Genomic DNA, 17863 nt, shown 5'->3' with positions numbered 1-17863 from the left:
TGGCTGGTTTTCTGGTGGAGTAAGAGTGAAATAAAAGGAAGGAATATCCCACTGGGTTGCCACCTAGCCTGACCTCACTGGGATGGGCAAAGTTTTGGATAGGCAGCTTGTTCTTTGTGGGATTTGAGGTCCTTATTGGTCACACAGGGGCTGTTTTTGACCTGTATTTCCTGGGCATGATGGAATGAGGGGTTTGGGGAGTAGGTGGAGGGAGGTCAGTGTAGAACTTTAATAGGGTATAGACAGGTTGGTGCAATGGGCAAGTATTTGGCAGAAGCTTTGCAGAGAAAAGAGATAATGCATTTTGGCAGGAAGAACTTGGAGAGGCAATATAAAGTGTTAAACTCTGTGTTCAGGGGGAAAAGGACCTGGTTGTTTATGTGCATAACTCATTTAGGTGGCCAGACAGGTTGAGATCGTGGCCAGTAATGCATTCAGACAGTATCCTAGGCTTTATCAATAGGTGCTTAAGAGTACAAGAGCGAGGAGGTGATCTTGAACTTGTGTAAGATACCAGTTGGTCCACACTGAGAGTATTGCATACAGTTCTGGACTCTGCATTTTAGGAAGGATGTGAAGACATTGGAGAGAGTTCAGAAGAAGATTACGAGAATGAATCATCGGCAATCTTAGATCCGTCTGTCAGGAGAGAAACACAGATAACGTTTTGATCATGAGCCCTTCATCAGAACTAAAAGGAGGGAGAATGTTCGAGTGAAAGAAGCTGCAACATGCCCAACTAGAAGATGAGATGCTGCTCCTCGAGTTTGACAACACCAGGTTTTAGTCCAACCTATTTATTTGATAATATACTCACAAGCTTTCGAGGGACACCCTCTTCTTCAGGTGAATGGAGAGTTCTGGCCTCAGACAGAGCATATAAAGCACAGACAGTTTAGAGATTACTGATTAGAATGTGAATCTTTACACCTAACCTGCTGTTCAAGACCTGAAGTGGCTGATAATGTGAGTGGAAGGAGCACTGATCACAGTTTAAAGAGATGTGTATTGTCTCCAGACAGTACAGTAAGTGAGGTTTTGCAAACCCAGGCAAGTCACGGGGGTTACAGATAGTGCAACATGAACCCAAGATCCCTGTTAAGACCGTCCTCATGTGTGCGGAACTTGGCTATCAGTCTCTGTTCAGCGACTCTGCGCTGTCATGTGTCATGAAGGCCGCCTTGGAGAATGCTTACCCGAAGGTCAGAGGCTGAATGCCCGTGACCACTGAAGTGTTCGCCAACAGGAAGGGAACAGTCTTGCCTGGTGACTGTCGAGCGATGTTCATTCATCCGTTGTCGTAGCGTCTGCATGGTCTCCCCAGTGTACCATGCTTCGGGACATCCTTTCTTGCAACGTATCAGGTAGACAATGTTGGCCGAGTTGCAAGAGTATTTACCCTCCGGATACACAGGATTTGCTCAGATGGGGAGGATCGTGACAGACACCTCCAGACCCTGAAAGATGCCCTCATAAGAACAGGATATGGTGCTCGACTCATAGATCGGCAGTTCCGATCCGCCACAGCGAAAAACCGCACCGATCTCCTCAGAAGGCAAACACAGGACACAGTGGACAGAGTACCCTTCGTCGTCCAGTACTTCCCCAGAGCGGAGAAGCTACGACATCTTCTCCAGAGTCTTCAACATATCACTGATGAAGACGAACATCTCGCCAGGGCTATCCCCACACCCCCACTTCTTGCTTTCAGACAACCACACAACCTCAAACAGACCATTGTTCGCAGCAAACTACCCAGCCTTCAGGAGAACAGTGACCACAATACCACACAACCCTGCCACAGCAACCTCTGCAAGACATGCCGGATCATCGACATGGATACCATCATCACACGTGAGAATACCGTCCACCAGGTACATGGTAAATACTCTTGCAACTCGGCCAACATTGTCTACCTGATACGTTGCAAGAAAGGATGTCCCGAAGCATGGTACATTGGGGAGACCATGCAGACGCTACGACAACGGATGAATGAACATTGCTCGACAATCACCAGGCAAGACTGTTCCCTTCCTGTTGGCGAACACTTCAGTGGTCACGGGCATTCAGCCTCTGACCTTCGGGTAAGCATTCTCCAAGGCGGCCTTCATGACACACGACAGCGCAGAGTCGCTGAACAGAGACTGATAGCCAAGTTCCGCACACATGAGGACGGTCTTAACAGGGATCTTGGGTTCATGTTGCACTATCTGTAACCCCCGTGACTTGCCTGGGTTTGCAAAACCTCACTTACTGTACTGTCTGGAGACAATACACATCTCTTTAAACTGTGATCAGTGCTCCTTCCACTCACATTATCAGCCACTTCAGGTCTTGAACAGCAGGTTAGGTGTAAAGATTCACATTCTAATCAGTAATCTCTAAACTGTCTGTGCTTTATATGCTCTGTCTGAGGCCAGAACTCTCCATTCATCTGAAGAAGAGGGTGTCCCTCGAAAGCTTGTGAGTATATTATCAAATAAATAGGTTGGACTAAAACCTGGTGTTGTCAGACTTTTTACTGTGTTTACGCCAGTCCAACGCTGGCATACCCACACCTCGAGTTTGTGCCAGGCTTCACTGGAGCATTGCAGCAGTTGTGTGGGTGTAATATGTGCAATGTTAGCTTTGCATGGCTCAGTGATAGATCTCTCATTTTTGAGTCAAAAAGTCATGGGCTCAAGCCCCAACTCCAGACTGCACAATCCAGGTTGTACTGAGGATGTGTTGCTCTGTCAGAGATGCTATCTACTGGATCAGACGTTAAACTGTGTTTCTATTTGCACCCTCACCGTAAGAGCAGGAGAGTTTCCCTGGCATCGTTGCCAATATCTATCCCCCAACCAACATCAAAAAATCGATTAACAGTTAGTGGGATATTGGAAGCTGATGTTCTTACAACAATGGCTGCACATCATTCGCTATAGGAAGCTTTTTTCCGATTTGACTAGATAAAAATAAGATGCCTTTATTCTTCAGCATACAGTCAGCACAGTCTTCCTTTATGTTTCAGCTCCTATCTGCACTGCAAATGGGCAACGGTGGAGGAACTGGAGAAGGACAAAAGGATTCATCAGAAAATCAAACGTTTCAGGACCAAAAGGGCCCAGATGAAGAACCTTTTTGTTGAGGTAATGAGGATGCTGGATACCAGTTGGTTGTTTATCAGGCTCTACGTTTAGAGTGCATTCAAATTGTAGAAATGTTTCAATTTATAGAAGTTTCAATATTCCTTCATTATGGATCAAATCTGTGTCAGTTAAGCCAGCCGTCGTCTTTCTTTTCAGAATAAAGACCACCACCTTCCAACCTGTTTTGAGATGTAGCTTGTGTATAATTGATGAATGTGGATAAAGAATTTGGTGGTCAGGTACTTGCACTGAACACAAACTCTTTGACAGCAGCTTTCCAGACAGGGAGGCTGTTGGGATTGAAGTTAAATTGCTGAAGAGTGTGCGTTTTAGCCTTTGTTTTAGAATATTACCACAGTGCATTTATATCCAGGGCTCTCAGCCTTCATGTGTAGATATTTGACCCATGTTTAAGTGGGTTTCAGCACTTGTCTCTGCTAACAGGATGGCAGTGCAAACTCTTTATTATTGCTTGTCACCAACCCCTCTGCCTCTCGATGTGCTGCTGAAGAATCCTTGATGTTGGGGTTTCTCCATTTTCCTGTTAGAGGCTAATCCAGAAAATGGATAATGCAGAATCTGTAGTGATTCATCTACTTACTGCCTGATCCTGGAAGGGCAACAGGCAAAGATTAATTTAGTAGAACAGTGCCTTCACTTGCTTCTTGAGAGCACAGTTCTCTCTCCCATTCATTTTTTATTGCTCCTTAAGTTAAGGATCCTATTCAAAGACTACCTTGTCAAAATGCCTTCCTCAAACAACATCAACTGGTCATTTTTAATTGCTACTTATGCAATGTGAGCAGATTTTGGGATGCACTATGGAAGGTAGAATGTGAGACCAGCCACAATAGCAGGTAAAGAACAAAGAAAATTACAGGCCCTTCGGCATTCCAAGCCTGCACCGACCGACTTAACTAAAACTCCCCACCCTTCCGAGGACCATATACCTCCATTCCCATCCTATTCGTTTATTTGTTAAGACGCCCCTTAAAAGTCACTATTATATCTGCTTCCACTACCTGCCTCGGTAGCGGGTTCCAGGCACCTACCACCCTCTGTGTGAAAAATCTGCCTCGTACGTCTCCTTTAAACCTTGCCCCTCACACCTTAAACTTATGCCCCCTTGTAATTGATTCTTCCACCCTCGGAAAAAGCTTCTGACTATCCACTCTGTCCATGCCTCTCATAATCTTGCAGACTTTTATCAGGTCGCCCCTCAACCTCCATCATTCCAGTGAGAACAAACCAAGTTTCTCTAATCTCTCTTCACAGCTAATGCGTTCCATACCAGGCAACATCCTGGTAAATCTTTTCTGTACCCTCTCCAAAGCCTCCACATCCTTCTGGTAGTGTGGCGACCAGAATTGAACACTATATTCCAAGTGCGGCCTAACTAAGATTCTATAAAGCTGCAACATGACTTGCCAATTTTTAAACTCAGTGCCCTGGCCGATGAAGGCAAGCATGCCATATGCCTTCTTGACTATCTTCTCCGCCTGCGTTGCCACATTCAGTGACCTGTGTATCTATGCACCCAGATCCCTCTGCCTCTCAATCCTCTTAAGAGTTCTGCCATTTACTGTATAAGTGAGATAGGCACAATCAAATAATGTTCTAAGTAGAAGTAGGCTTGTTAGACTTTTGACAGCTTATTGGTGAAGGACGAGACCAGAAGGTATTCTTCACTCAGGTTTTTGATTTATTCATAGTGAATCATTAAAATGTATAGCCCATAACTCAACAACCCACTGCCAGTGTTCCCAAGTGTGTTTCTATATGTGCTTAAATAATTATCCAGTGAGTGCCCCCACCTCTATACACGTAACGTTAATTTATAAAATTAACAAGGTGTTCTTTATGATGGTACAAATATGAGGTTGGAAACTTTTCTCAGGATCATATGTTGCACCAAAGTTTCAAACAGACTTATTTACTGTCAGACTGTTGCCAGGGAGAGAGATAGAGTTTGTAGCTAGGAAATAGCGTTTGGAATGGGAATCAAATGCAATGACTTTGGTCATAATATTTAATTAGCGAAACACTCTGCCCATCCAGTACTGAATGTCGGATAAGCAGACTGATAAATTAACAGCAGTGGCGGAGTTGAGGTAATGTTGGTCGTGTTTTAATAGTGACTTATAAAGATCCTAAAGGGTGAGAGGTTTGTTTTTACAGTAAATCTAAATGCTTGCATTTATTTATGCTAGTCATTTGTTGAAAGTACATAGAATAAAAACATTCTTTAACATTAAATGTTTGTGTATTGGCTTTAAATTGTGTGTAAAGTGCCCTACCCGTGGAGAAAATAACAACATAGTGGGAGTGTTAAAAAGAAATTGGAAGCAATTCCTGATTGATCTTATTGTGAAAACATGTAGGCTTGTGGCAGTAGGCACATCATGTTTGGGGTTGATATCAGGAAATTCTTCATTGTAATCAGCACACAAAATCATCTCATGGAGGAGCAAAACTTGGAATCACTGGGATAGCTGGAAACTTGTAGGGTTATCATAGATTGGGTGGATTAATGACTTCCCTCATCCGTAGTTATTGTATGATTAGGTGCTAGTTTGGGAGCTGAACAGTTGGATGAGGTGAATGGGCACTCTCCTTCCTACATTCTTGTGTTTTGAATCTTTCAGTTGTGAACGTCTGTGGCATGCAGCAGGGGGGCACAGTGGTTACCATTGCTGCCTCATAGCACCAGAGACCTGGGTTCAATTCCAGTCGTGGGTGTTTGTCTGTGTGGAACTTGCATGTTCTCCCCATGCCTGTGTGGATTTCCTCCAGGTGCTCCAGTTTCCCCTCTCAGCCTAAAGATGTGCAGGTTAGGTGGATTAACCGTGCCTTAAGAGGTGACCTAATTGAGGCATACAAGATGATCAGAGAATTAGATGGGGTGGACAGTGAGAGCCTTTTTCCTCGGATGGTGATGGCTGACACGAGGGGACATAGCTTTAAATTGAGGGGTGATAATTATAGGACGGATGTCAGAGGTAGGATCTTTACTCAGAGGGTAGTAAGGGCGTAGAATGCCCTGCCTGCAGCGGTTGTGGACTCGCCAACTTTAAGGGTGTTCAAATGGTCAGTGGATAGGCATATGGATAATATTGGAATTGTTTAGGTTAAAGGGTCATTAGATTGGTTCCACTGGCCGGCGCAACATCGAGGGCCGAAGGGCCTGTACTACGCTATAATGTTCTGTGTTCTAAATTGCCCCTAAATGTCGGGGGATTAGTAGGGTCAATATGTGGGGTTATGGGAATAGGATCTGTGTGGGATTATTTTTTGTGCAGGCTAATGGGCCAAAAGGCCTACTTTTGCATTGTAGGAATTATATGATTCTGTGAACATCAATATGAGGGAGACATATTCGTGCAGTGAAATAATGCCAAACATCAAGTTTAATTGTGTTTTCTGCCAATCCTCCAGTCACATCTTTGACTGTTCTCTCTGAACTGCCTGCTGTCCCTCCTCATTGAAATGTTCAGCTAGATCGTGCGGATAGGTGGGGAATCTGAAGATGAATTATTTCACAGTAGCAGCTTATTAACTGTTCATCAGCTTGGTTTTCATAGAGTCCAAGATTAATTACATGCATGTCAGTGCTGTCAACTGGTCATTCCTTTGTTGCTAAGGGTCAATTGTATGAGTCATATATAATTGGAACCATCCATCCGTGGGGGGCCTCTTCACTTGGTCCAGCAAGTAGGGTTTCCCTGTAGACCGTCTGCGCATTAGGAATTGTCACTGATGGACCCTCCTCTCTCCTACTCCAAGTAGGGGCGGTCACTTTACACCGCCTGCCCCCAGTAGAGGCTGTTGTCGTGGGACTTTCCCCAGAAAAAGGGGCCACAGTGTCTTCAGGATTAGAGAACTGGAATGAAATAAAAATGGAGAATAAGCTTTGGGAGCTGTTGTTCTATAATTACTTTTAAAACCTTTTCTTCGTATTTGTTTAAAATTATTGCTTGTCTTTACAATTCATTCAACTGTTCAAAGGCAGCAATTAAAACAAAGTGAAATTTTTAAAATTAATTTGTGTCTTTGCACTTATTAAGTTTAATTTGTTTGTCTAACCATTCTCCTGTCTATAAGGTGAATTGTAAATGAGGACAAATTAGATAGTGCTGAATCCTGAAGTGTTATTAATTTATTTTATAAATTAGATTAATAGACGGCTAAAACGGCATGAACTGAATTTTAAGCAATTTGTTTATTATTTTGATTGCTCATCCTGATATTTAACCTTCTCTAAATGCATTGAGTAGAATATTTCTGCTCAATTAACATACAATTAAAAAGATTCAAATAAATATAACTGTCTAGGTTAAAGCTGAAACCAAGTTCTGAAAGCCAATAAGTCACTGACTAACCAATTGCAGCTTTCGCTTCCCCTGGATAGTGTGAAGTTAATGGTAACTGGACTGGACTATTTTCATATTCTAACATCATGTACAGTACGAACTGCTCATCTTTTCTTCCAGCCGGATGAGGAACCCTTTAATCCAGATTATATTGAAGTAGACAGGATCCTGGATGTGGCACATACAATAGATGCTGAAACTTCAGAGGTGGGTAACTGCATTATCCTGGCTTCCTTTCCTTGTGCTTAGATGGTTATGGGGTGGTATTATTGATGTATTTGAAATGCTAGAGCAGGATTTGAAGTGGTGGAAAGAGGAACTCTTCTCTCTGACGGAGGAGACTAGAATAACAGTATGCAATCTTACAGTTCGAGCTAGGCTGTTTAGAAGTGAGCATTTTTCTACACAAAGTGTAGTGTAAACCTGGAGCTCACTCCTTGAAAAAGCTGTGGATGCTGGGGCACTTTTGAAACTTTCAAGACCAAAATCAACAGATGTTTATTAGGTGAGAGGGCTTTAGGGTTATGGAGTAAAGGTGGGTAAATCAAACTGAAGATACAGATCAGCTATTGATCAGTTGAATGACAGGAGAGTCTCTTGGCTAGAATGGCCTCCTCACATTCTAATGCAATAGTGAGCTAAGCGATTTCTAAAAGTTCTTTTCTTGTCTCTTGAGCAGTGCAATGGTTTCCTTAGTACAAAGAACATCCCAGCACGGGAAACAGGCCCTTCGGCCCAACGAGCCCACGCCGCCGCATCTTCCCACACCTACCCCGCCCTGTGTGTATGTGAGTGGAACCCCTAATATAGCCAGATTCAGGGGAGAATAGTGTCAGTTTGGTACACCAATCAGCCTAAGAGCACATCTTTGGGGTGTGGGAGGAAACCCACGCAACCACAGGGAGAATGCGCAAACTCCCACAGACACAAGCCCAAATCCATGTATCTGCACAGCTAGCAGTGATAGTCACTGAGCTGTTGCGGTGCCCGTCTGCTGGGCCAGGATTAAGCACACACAACAACACGAAGTACTGGGCCACTCCCGGAACCTCCAAGAGCAGCCCACGCACGACCCACCGTGTGCATGCCCCTCGTTTGACAACAAGGTGGACGGACCCTGTGGAATAAAAAGACAATACGTTAACATATAAAACTACATTTCCGGTGTCGTCCCGAGGCTCTGACCCTATTTAATACCCTCTACTATAACCCTCCATCCTTGAAAGTAGGTACTGAGAATGTTAGGCCAGGAGAGCAGAGTAGAGGCACAGTGGGCTGAGGACCCTCCATCAATGAACTAGCTGTGAGATGTTGAGAGTTGGGATTTGGTACTATATTGTTCTACTGGCTGGCCTTCCACCTTGCACCCTCCATAACCATTAGCTTATCCAAAACTCTACTATCTGTGTCCCAGTTTACACCAAATCCTGTTTAGATATTACTCTTATGCTTTTTCACCTACACTAATTCCTGACTGGGTAACACATCAGTTTTAAAATTCTCCGCTTTATTTTCAAATCCCTCCATGGCCTTGTCCTCCTATCACTGTAGTCTTCAAGAAATATAAATAATGAGTTAAGTTTTTAGCTTAACTACTTAAACTTCTTGACATAACTACAGATAAAGTGATACTTCTAAACATAAAACCTAATTAGTTCAATAGACACAAAGAAAGCAGGGCAGTATTGATGTGTTGCAGCTATTGCATGTGGGAGCATGCAAGAGTACTGATATGTTTAACAGTAACAGGAAGGGACAGGATACACAAACACAAGAGTACTCCAGCAAATATTGCCAGAGGCTAGATAGAGTAGTAGATCAATTTGCCTTTGAGCCTATTTTGTCATTCAATAAGATCATGTCTAAATTCTAAAGATTTACAACCCTTTTATGAAGAGATTTCTTCTCATCACACTCCAAATGATTGCCCCTTACCCTGAAAGTGTGTCTTCACGTTCTAGATTCCCCAACAAGGGAAACAATGTCTCAGTATCTGAAAGTGAAGTTGAAGGCCCAAGATCTGCCATGACCTTATTGAATGGTGGGGCAGCGTGATTGACAGCATGATCTTCTCCTGTTCCTATTTCTGTTCTTATCTCAACAGCCCTCTAATTCCCTAAATCTATCCACTTGTCTCTCTTTTCAAGACATATCGTGAGTGGACCGATTTGCCCTTTGAGCCTGCTTCATCATTCAATAAGATAATGTCTGATCTTCACTCAACCTTTCTGCTCTATCCTCATTTTGCTTAATTCCCTTGGTACCAAAAATCCAATTACACCTGTCTTGAATATATTCAGTGGTGGAGCATTCAGTTCTGCTGGGTAGAAATTCAAAGATTCATACTTTATGAAGACATTTCTCCTCATCTCAGTTTGAAGTAGTCAGCTCTTTATTTTGCATCTATGACCCCGTGTTCTATATTCCTGAGCCAGGGAAACAATTTCTCAGCGTCTAACATACCATGGTTTTGTAGCGGGAAGGTCGTGCCTTACTAACCTTATTGAGTTCTTTGAGAAGGTGACCAAAGAGGTGGATAGGGGTAAGGCAGTAGACGTGGTATATATGGATTTTAGTAAGACGTTTGATAAGGTTCACCATGGTATGCTTCTGCAGAAAATGCAGATGTATGGGATTGGTGGTAATTTAGGTACTTGGATTAGGAATTGGTTAGCAGATAGGAGACAGAGGGTGGTGGTTGATGGTAATTATTCATCATGGAGTTCGGTTACGAGTGGTGTGCCTCAGGGATCTGTTTTGGGGCCACTGCTGTTTGTAATCTTTATTAATGATCTGGATGAGGGTATAGTTGGGTGGATTAGTAAGTTTGCTGCTGATGACACCAAAGTCGGAGGTGTGGTAGATTGTGAGGAAGGGTGTCGAAGTTTGCAGGGTGACTTGGACAGGTTGCAGAGCTGGGCCGCGAGGTGGCGGATGGAGTTTAATGCGGAGAAGTGTGAGGTAATCCATTTTGGTAGGAATAACAGATGTGTTGAGTATAGGGCTAACGGGAGGACTTTGAATAGAGTGGAGGAGCAGAGGGATCTAGGTGTATGCGTACATAGATCCCTGAAAGTTGGGAATCAAGTAGATAAGGTTGTTAAGAAGGCGTACGGTGTCTTGGCGTTTATTGGTAGGGGGATTGAATTTAGGAGTCGCAGCGTCATGTTGCAACTGTACACAACTCTGGTGTGGCCGCACTTGGAGTACTGTGTGCAGTTCTGGTCCCCACATTACAGGAAGGATGTGGAGGCTTTGGAGAGGGTGCAGAGGAGGTTTACCAGGATGTTGCCTGGTATGCAGGGGAGGTCCTATGAGGAGAGACTGAGGGATTTGGGGTTGTTTTCACTGGAAAGAAGGCGGCTAAGAGGGGATCTTATGGAAACATATAAGATGATTAGAGGTTTAGATAGGGTGGATGGTGATAGCCTGTTTCCTCGGATGGAGAAAGCTAGCACGAGGGGGCATGGCTTTAAATTAAGGGGGGGTAGTTATAGGACGGATGTCAGGGGCAGGTTCTTTACCCAGAGGGTGGTGAGGGACTGGAATGCCCTGCCTGCTGCAGTTGTAAATGCGCCTAGTTTGGGGGCGTTTAAGAGATTGGTGGATAGGTTTATGGACGAAAAGGGATTGGTTTAGATTAGTGGGTCAATGTTTTTTTTTAAAATAAGACTGGTCGGCGCAACATTGTGGGCCGAAGGGCCTGTTCCGCGCTGTAATGTTCTATGTTCTATGTTCTATGTGTTTCAATTAGATCACCACTTGTTCTTCTAAACGCTTTAAAATCTACATCTTCATAGAGTCATAGAGGTTTACAGTGTGGAAACAGGTCCTACGGCCTAATTTGCCCATGCTGCCCCTTTTTTTAACCACTAAGCTAGTTCCAATTGCCCATGTTTGGCCCATCTTACCACTGTAATGGTCTGAACACTTTTTGAAAGACAGAATTCAATCAGGATTTTGTCATAATATCTCCTTATGTGGTTCAGCGCCAGTTTTTATTTGATAACGTACCTGTGCAGTGTTTTAGGATGATTTACTTCACTAAAGTTGCTGTATAAATGCAATTTGTTGTTGTAGCTAGGAAGCAACTCTGCTCTCAGCTATAGAGCCATGAAGAAAATAAAAAGCAAGAAAAGCAGGACACAGCATTCTGTTTTAGTTCCAGGACTGATGGAAGGAAATAGCATCTATGTTTGACAGCTGTTGAAAGCTTGGGTGGTATCTTCACTGTTACGAAGTGTGCATTAAATTCAGAGCCTGTGGTTGTGCCAGGCCTGACATCACTTCTGTGCTCCCTCTGAGAGTCTGCACATTTGGACAATTTATTGCATGTTTACAGCTCTGTCTTGCACAGAACCTGCCTGTTGTAAATGTGAATGAATGTATTTCACTTAATTTGGGAAGGTAACTTGTTTCCAAGTTCGCAAAATGTATCAGTGAACCAAAGGAGACCCACCTGTGATGAAATTATTACTGACTACCTGAGCTCAATTACAAAGCAGTGGTAAACTGTTCCCTTTCTTATAGTTACTTAATCTTGGGTGGCTTTGCTGGCTTAATTTCATAGAATCATTGAATGATAGTGGGCCATTCAGCCCATCATAGTGTGGCCAGTCAGCCCATTGTTCTTGTGCCATCTCTTTTAAAGAGCTGTCTAATAAACTCAATTTTCCAGCTTCTTCCCCAAAGTTCTGCAGCCTTCACTCTTTCAAGTATTTATCTAGTTCCATTTTGAATGTTATTATTGGACTGATCAGCTCATCCCTCAGTCTTCTCTCCGCTCCAATGACAACCCAAGCCTATCCAACTTCTCTTCATAGCTTAAATGTTCCATTCCAGTCAACATCCTGGTGAATCTCCTCTGCACTCCCTCCAGTGCAATCTCATTTTTCCTATAATATGGTGACCAGAACTGTACACAGTACTCTAGGTATGGCCTCACCGAAGTTTTATACAACTCCACTGCACTTCAGGAAAGACATTTGGCCTAAGATTTGATTTTAATTTGATTTGTTATTGTCAGATGTATTGGTATACAGTGAAAAGTATTTTTTCTTGTGCGCTGTGCAAAGTACATAAGAGAGAAGGAAAGGGGAGGATGCAGAATGTAGTGTTATAGTCATAGCTAGCGGGCAGAGAAAGATCAACTTAATATAAGGTAGGTCCATTCAAAAGTCTGATGGCAACGGGGAAGAAGCTGTTATTGAGTTGGTTGATACATAACCTCAAATTTCTGTATCTTTTTCCTGATGGAAGAAGGTGGAAGAGAGTATGTCCATGTTGTATGGGGTCCTTGATTATGCTGGCTGCTTTTCTGAGGTAGCAGGAAGTGTAGACAGAGCCAGTGGATGGGAGGCTGGTTTTCACGATGGACCAGGCTAGGTTTACAACCCTTTAAAGCTTTTTGCAGTCTTGGTCAGAGCAGGAGCCTTATCAAGCTGTGACATGTCCAGAAAGGATGTTTTCAATGGTGCATCTGTAAACGTTGGTGAGAGTCATAGCGGACATGCCGAATTTCCTTAGCCTCCTGAGAAAGTAGGGGCATTAGTGGGTTTTCTTAACTCTCGTGTTGGAGTGGAGAGACCAGGACGTTTTGTTGGTCATATGGACACATAGAAACTTGAAGCTGTCAGCCATTTCACTTCATTCCCATTGATGTAGACGGGCACGTTCTCCACTATGCTTCCCGAAGTCGATGACTACCTGCTTTGTTTTACTGACATTGAAGGAGAGATTACTATTGCCGCAGCAGTTCACCAGGCTCTCTGTCTCTTCCCTGTACTCCTCTCATCATTGTTTGAGATCCAACTCAGTACAGTGATGTCATCAGCAAACTTGAAAATCAAGTTGGGAGGGGGATTTGGCCACACAGTCATAGGTGTGTGGATTAGGAAGACTAGGATCCAGTTGCGGAAGGAGGAGCAGAGCCCAAGACCATAGAGTTTGGGGATGCGTTTTATAGGAATAATGATGTTGAGATTTACCAGAAAGATCCCATGGCCTAGACCCTGAGGACATTCAAACTTATCTCGCAGTTCATTGATTGTAAGAGATTCAAGAGTAATCTAATTAAGGTGCTTAAAATAAATGAAGAGACTTGATAGGCTATAGCTAGAAATAAACGATTTGCTCTGGTGGGAGAGACAGAATTTTAAGATTAGAGCTACGCTGGTTAGAAGTGCCATCAGAAGCACTGATTCCAAGACTGAGTTCAATAGATTGCCCTTGAGAAAGGGCATTGAGGGTATGGTGAAAAGATGGGTAAACGAAGCTGAGCTACTCATCAGTGCTAATCTCAGAATAACGGGAAGTAGACCAGTGATTAATATTTGATATTTTCTGTTTCCCAAGCCTGTGACTCATTATTTGGTGAAGTGGTGCTCTCTACCTTATGAAGAAAGTACTTGGGAGCTGGTGGAAGACATTGACCCAGCCAAGATACAGGAATACGAGGGTTTGCAGATCATTCCTGAAGTCTCAAACTTGGTAATGAGATTGAGCTTGTTTCAATGTGTGTAATGTAATTTGTTAATCAATTCTAATCCCAGATGAGCTGTACTGAGTGGTCCACAGTGTGACCAACTCCTTTTGTACAGAATGAGCTCAGTGAGATCAGTGAAAAGGATAACTGATTGTAATGCTCACTGGTAAAGAAGCTGTGACAATGAATTTATCATAGTTGTAAAGCAGCAACTTGTTAGAACTCCAGGGATCATAATTTCAGTGCCTGATGGTAACTTCCTGTTTCCTGGCTGTGTATAAAAGGACAGTTCTGTGAACTGGAGAACCAAAAACAGATGAAAAATTAATGCACTTCTGTCTGTGATGTTCTTCGATTGATGAAAGCTAATTAGTTATTCTAGTATAAGGTCCAATAATTGGGGTGGAGCTGATGACTTTTTATATATGGTTCCCAGAGCCCTTCATCTTGGGGGTTTTCCTTGCCTTGTGTCTCGTTCTGTAATTGATTAATTGATAGAGATTGATTGCTATGATGTGTTGACAATTCTATTATCATTGTATCATGTGAATATGAAGGTGAACCTCAGACTTTCTATCATAGAGCAGTACCCTGTGTTGTGGTTGGTGCATACACTGGCTGCAACAGCCCGGGCTGAGAATTCTGTTTTCACACAGTATTGTTGACACAGTCACATGAGAGAACAGTTTGACTGTTTGCTACATTGTGTGCCTTGAAGCACTTGACAGGAAGTCGGGCCTGTGTACAAACAGGAGATGCGTGTGTGAAGCTTCTGTTCTTCCTGCCCCTCTCATGTGCTTCCTGTGCTTGAAACAGGAGCGTCCTCCTGCTGAAACTTGGAAAAAACTGGAGCTGTCACGACCATACAAGGCAGACAATAAACTCAGGGAGTACCAGCTGGAGGGAATGAACTGGCTGCTCTTCAACTGGTACAACAGGTGAGTGTCTAACCACTGGCGTTCCTTCACGTTATTTTCTGCAGCTTTCTGAACACACTTGTGCCTGTGCTCTCTCTCTCTCCTCTTTATGAAGGTTGTTGTTTGCACTTAAGAATCACTCTGTGGATTGTTTCAATCAAAACTTTACCCATTTCAATTTCTTTTTAAATTGGAGGGAGGGTTTCAGGTGACTAGAGATAGGGAAGATGAAATCAAGGAGGGATTTAAAGACAGACCCTGACCTAGCAGGATGCAGCAGAGACATGGGAATACTACCAGCCTCCAAGCCATACCCCATACCAATTTAGAATAATATCTCCATTCCTTCTTCACTGTCGCTGGGCTCAAATCCTGGAACTCCCTTCCCAACAACTGTAGGTGTAATTACACCACACAAACTGCAACAATTCAAGAAGGTGGCTTGCCGTTACCTTCTCAACACAACTGGAGATGGGCATTAAATGGTATTCCCTGCCAGAAATGCTCACATCCCATCAACAAATTAAAAAGAAAGCTGCCAATATTTAGTAGTGGAAACTTTCCCTTCTCCTCTGCAGAGGTGACCGAGCTAAACCTGCAGAGTGCACAGCTTTCAGCATTGGGTGTCCATTGTCACAATCCTAGTCAGCATCTTGCAAGGGATCAGATATGAGCAGTGCAGCCATGAGTGATGCAGAGAGTCAGCAGTCCTCTTCCATCCCATGATCGGCTGTTAAATTCAGCTCTTTCATTTTGGATAGTTGATGAACAGAAGCAATGAGCAAGCAAAGGAAGAGAGAGAGAAATGCATGGATGGAAATCTAATACCGATGCTTGTCTTTTGTTTTTGTACCTTTTCACCAAAACACTATATTTTACCCAAAAAAACAGCAGATGCTGGAAATCTAAAACAGAAAATGCTGGAAACACTGCTGTGGAGAACAGAGAAGAATTAATATTTCAGGTGTGGAATTGTTAGAATTTTCTCAGAGAAGGGAAGATTGAGAGATTTTATAGAGGTATTTAAAACCATGAAGGTTTTTGCCAGAATAGGTCAAAATTCTTCTCAGTGCTGCTTGGATCGGGAAGCTAAGGAGACAAATTTAAAGTCATACTTTAAGATAAGATACTGTAAGAAGATACTTTTTGCTGGCGAGTGATGAAGATGTGGAATGCATTGCCTAAGAATATGGTGGAAGCAGACTGTGAATTTGTGAATTTCAAAAGGGAGTTGGATATACAAGGTTAAGGAGAAAGGGAGGGCAGGATTTGATTTGATTTGTTATTGTCGCACGTATTAACATACAGTGAAAAGTATTGTCTCTTGTGCGCTGTACAGACAAAACATACCATTCGTAGAGAAAGAAAGGAGAGACTGCAGAATGTAGTGTTACAGTTATAGCGAGGGTGTAGAGAAAGATCAACTTAATGCAAGGTAGATCCATTCAAAAGTCCGACAGCAGCAGGGAAGAAGCTGTTCTTGAGTCGGTCAGTACGTGACTTCAGACTTCTATGTCCTTCTCCCGACAGAAGAAGATGGAAGAGAGAATGTCTGGGGTGTCTGGGGTCCTTAATTATGCTGGCTGCTTTGCGGAGGCAGTGGGAAGAGTAGACAGAGTCAATGGATGGGAGGCTGGTTTGCAGAGTGAAATTAGCTGAACTAATGTGAACCCAGAACCTAGGCTGTTGAACCACGGCCATAACCATAAATTCTTCCCTAGTTAGTAGAGAAGTGCTTTATTCATGGTTGAGTTTACTATATAGAGTTAAAAATGAGACACCATTGACATGTACCAGTAGTCATTGGAAGACTGGGTACTTGCATGGAGAATGAGAAAGATGCAAGTTGTCCTGTTGATTTGATTTATTATTGTGACACATATTAACATACAGTGAAGAGCATTGTTTCTTGCGCACTTTACAGACAAAACATACCGTTCATAGAGAAGGAAACTAGAGAGTGCAGAATGTAATGTTACAATCATAGCTATGGTGTAGAGAAAGATCAGCTTAATGCAAGGTAGATCCATTCAAAAATTGCAGCTAGCCTTGTTATTCCCTCCGTTAGTTTGCAGTGGACTGTGACTTTCTCTGTCTGATGTGACACTGCTTTGAGCAGTGAATTTGTAAAGCTTGGTTGCTGAAAGCTTAAAGCAATTGATGTTTAAAGGGTGGTAAATAGCTGGGACTCCAGTGCCTCCTCTCAGTTAGTGAAGGCGAGAATTGTTCAGCTTCTACTCCTGAAATATTAAGGGATCATACCCAGCGATGGTGAGCTGCCCCCCTACCATGCTGACAGTTGGCTAGCTGAGTTTGATGTGAAGTATGAATGCTTGGCTGAGGTACCAAAGCCCAGGTTGGACAGCCTTCAGGAGAGAATAGAAAGAAATCAGTTTGAGAAGATGTGGAAAGAAAAAAAATCAGTGATTTTTAGTCAACTATCAATCTTTCTGCCCAGTGCAACACCCCCTACCTACCCTATCCACCCCACAACCCCCCAAAGGCATGTGCTGTCTGCCTAGCTTCTAACAATCCACATTTGTTTTTTGTTCCTCCTTAAAATAGGTTTTTCAAACTTTTATATTTTTCAGAAAAAATTGCATTCTTGCTGATGAGATGGGTCTGGGGAAGACAATCCAATCAATTACATTTCTATATGAAATATACCTGATGGGAATCCGGGGCCCTTTCCTCATTATTGCACCTCTGTCCACAATAGCCAATTGGGAGCGGGAGTTTCGAACGTGGACAGAGGTCAATGTAATCGTGTATCATGGCAGTCAGATCAGTCGGCAGATGATTCACCAATATGAAATGCACTACAAGGACGCTGAGGTGAGGTTTTCAGTCTTGTAATTGGGTGTCACACACTTGTTTAGTAAAGTCTTATCAGGGCCTCCTAATGTTGTTTGTAAATAAGTAAAATGTTGACTTGGTGAGTGAAATGAGGAAGGAAGTGAG

General features: G+C 43.0%; 1 protein-coding gene across 4 annotated transcripts in view; it reads left to right on the top strand.

Annotated features, from left to right (window-relative positions):
* Positions 1-17863, top strand: part of chd6 (chromodomain helicase DNA binding protein 6) — a 219200-nt gene that overhangs the window by 122580 nt on the left and 78757 nt on the right. For all 4 annotated transcript variants that reach the window (XM_080204564.1, XM_080204565.1, XM_080204563.1 and 1 more), the window contains 5 exons: positions 3014-3131; positions 7622-7708; positions 13856-13990; positions 14802-14923; positions 17494-17737. In XM_080204564.1, the coding sequence (XP_080060690.1) occupies positions 3014-3131; positions 7622-7708; positions 13856-13990; positions 14802-14923; positions 17494-17737 (706 nt within the window). The remainder of the gene's footprint in view (positions 1-3013; positions 3132-7621; positions 7709-13855; positions 13991-14801; positions 14924-17493; positions 17738-17863) is intronic.

The sequence above is a fragment of the Carcharhinus amblyrhynchos genome, chromosome 16 (assembly GCF_965287045.1).
Source record: "Carcharhinus amblyrhynchos chromosome 16, sCarAmb.v2.hapA, whole genome shotgun sequence".
Classification (NCBI taxonomy): Eukaryota; Metazoa; Chordata; class Chondrichthyes; order Carcharhiniformes; family Carcharhinidae; genus Carcharhinus; species Carcharhinus amblyrhynchos.
The sequence above is the reverse complement of the archived record's forward strand: the minus strand, read 5'-3'. Positions and strand labels throughout refer to the sequence as shown.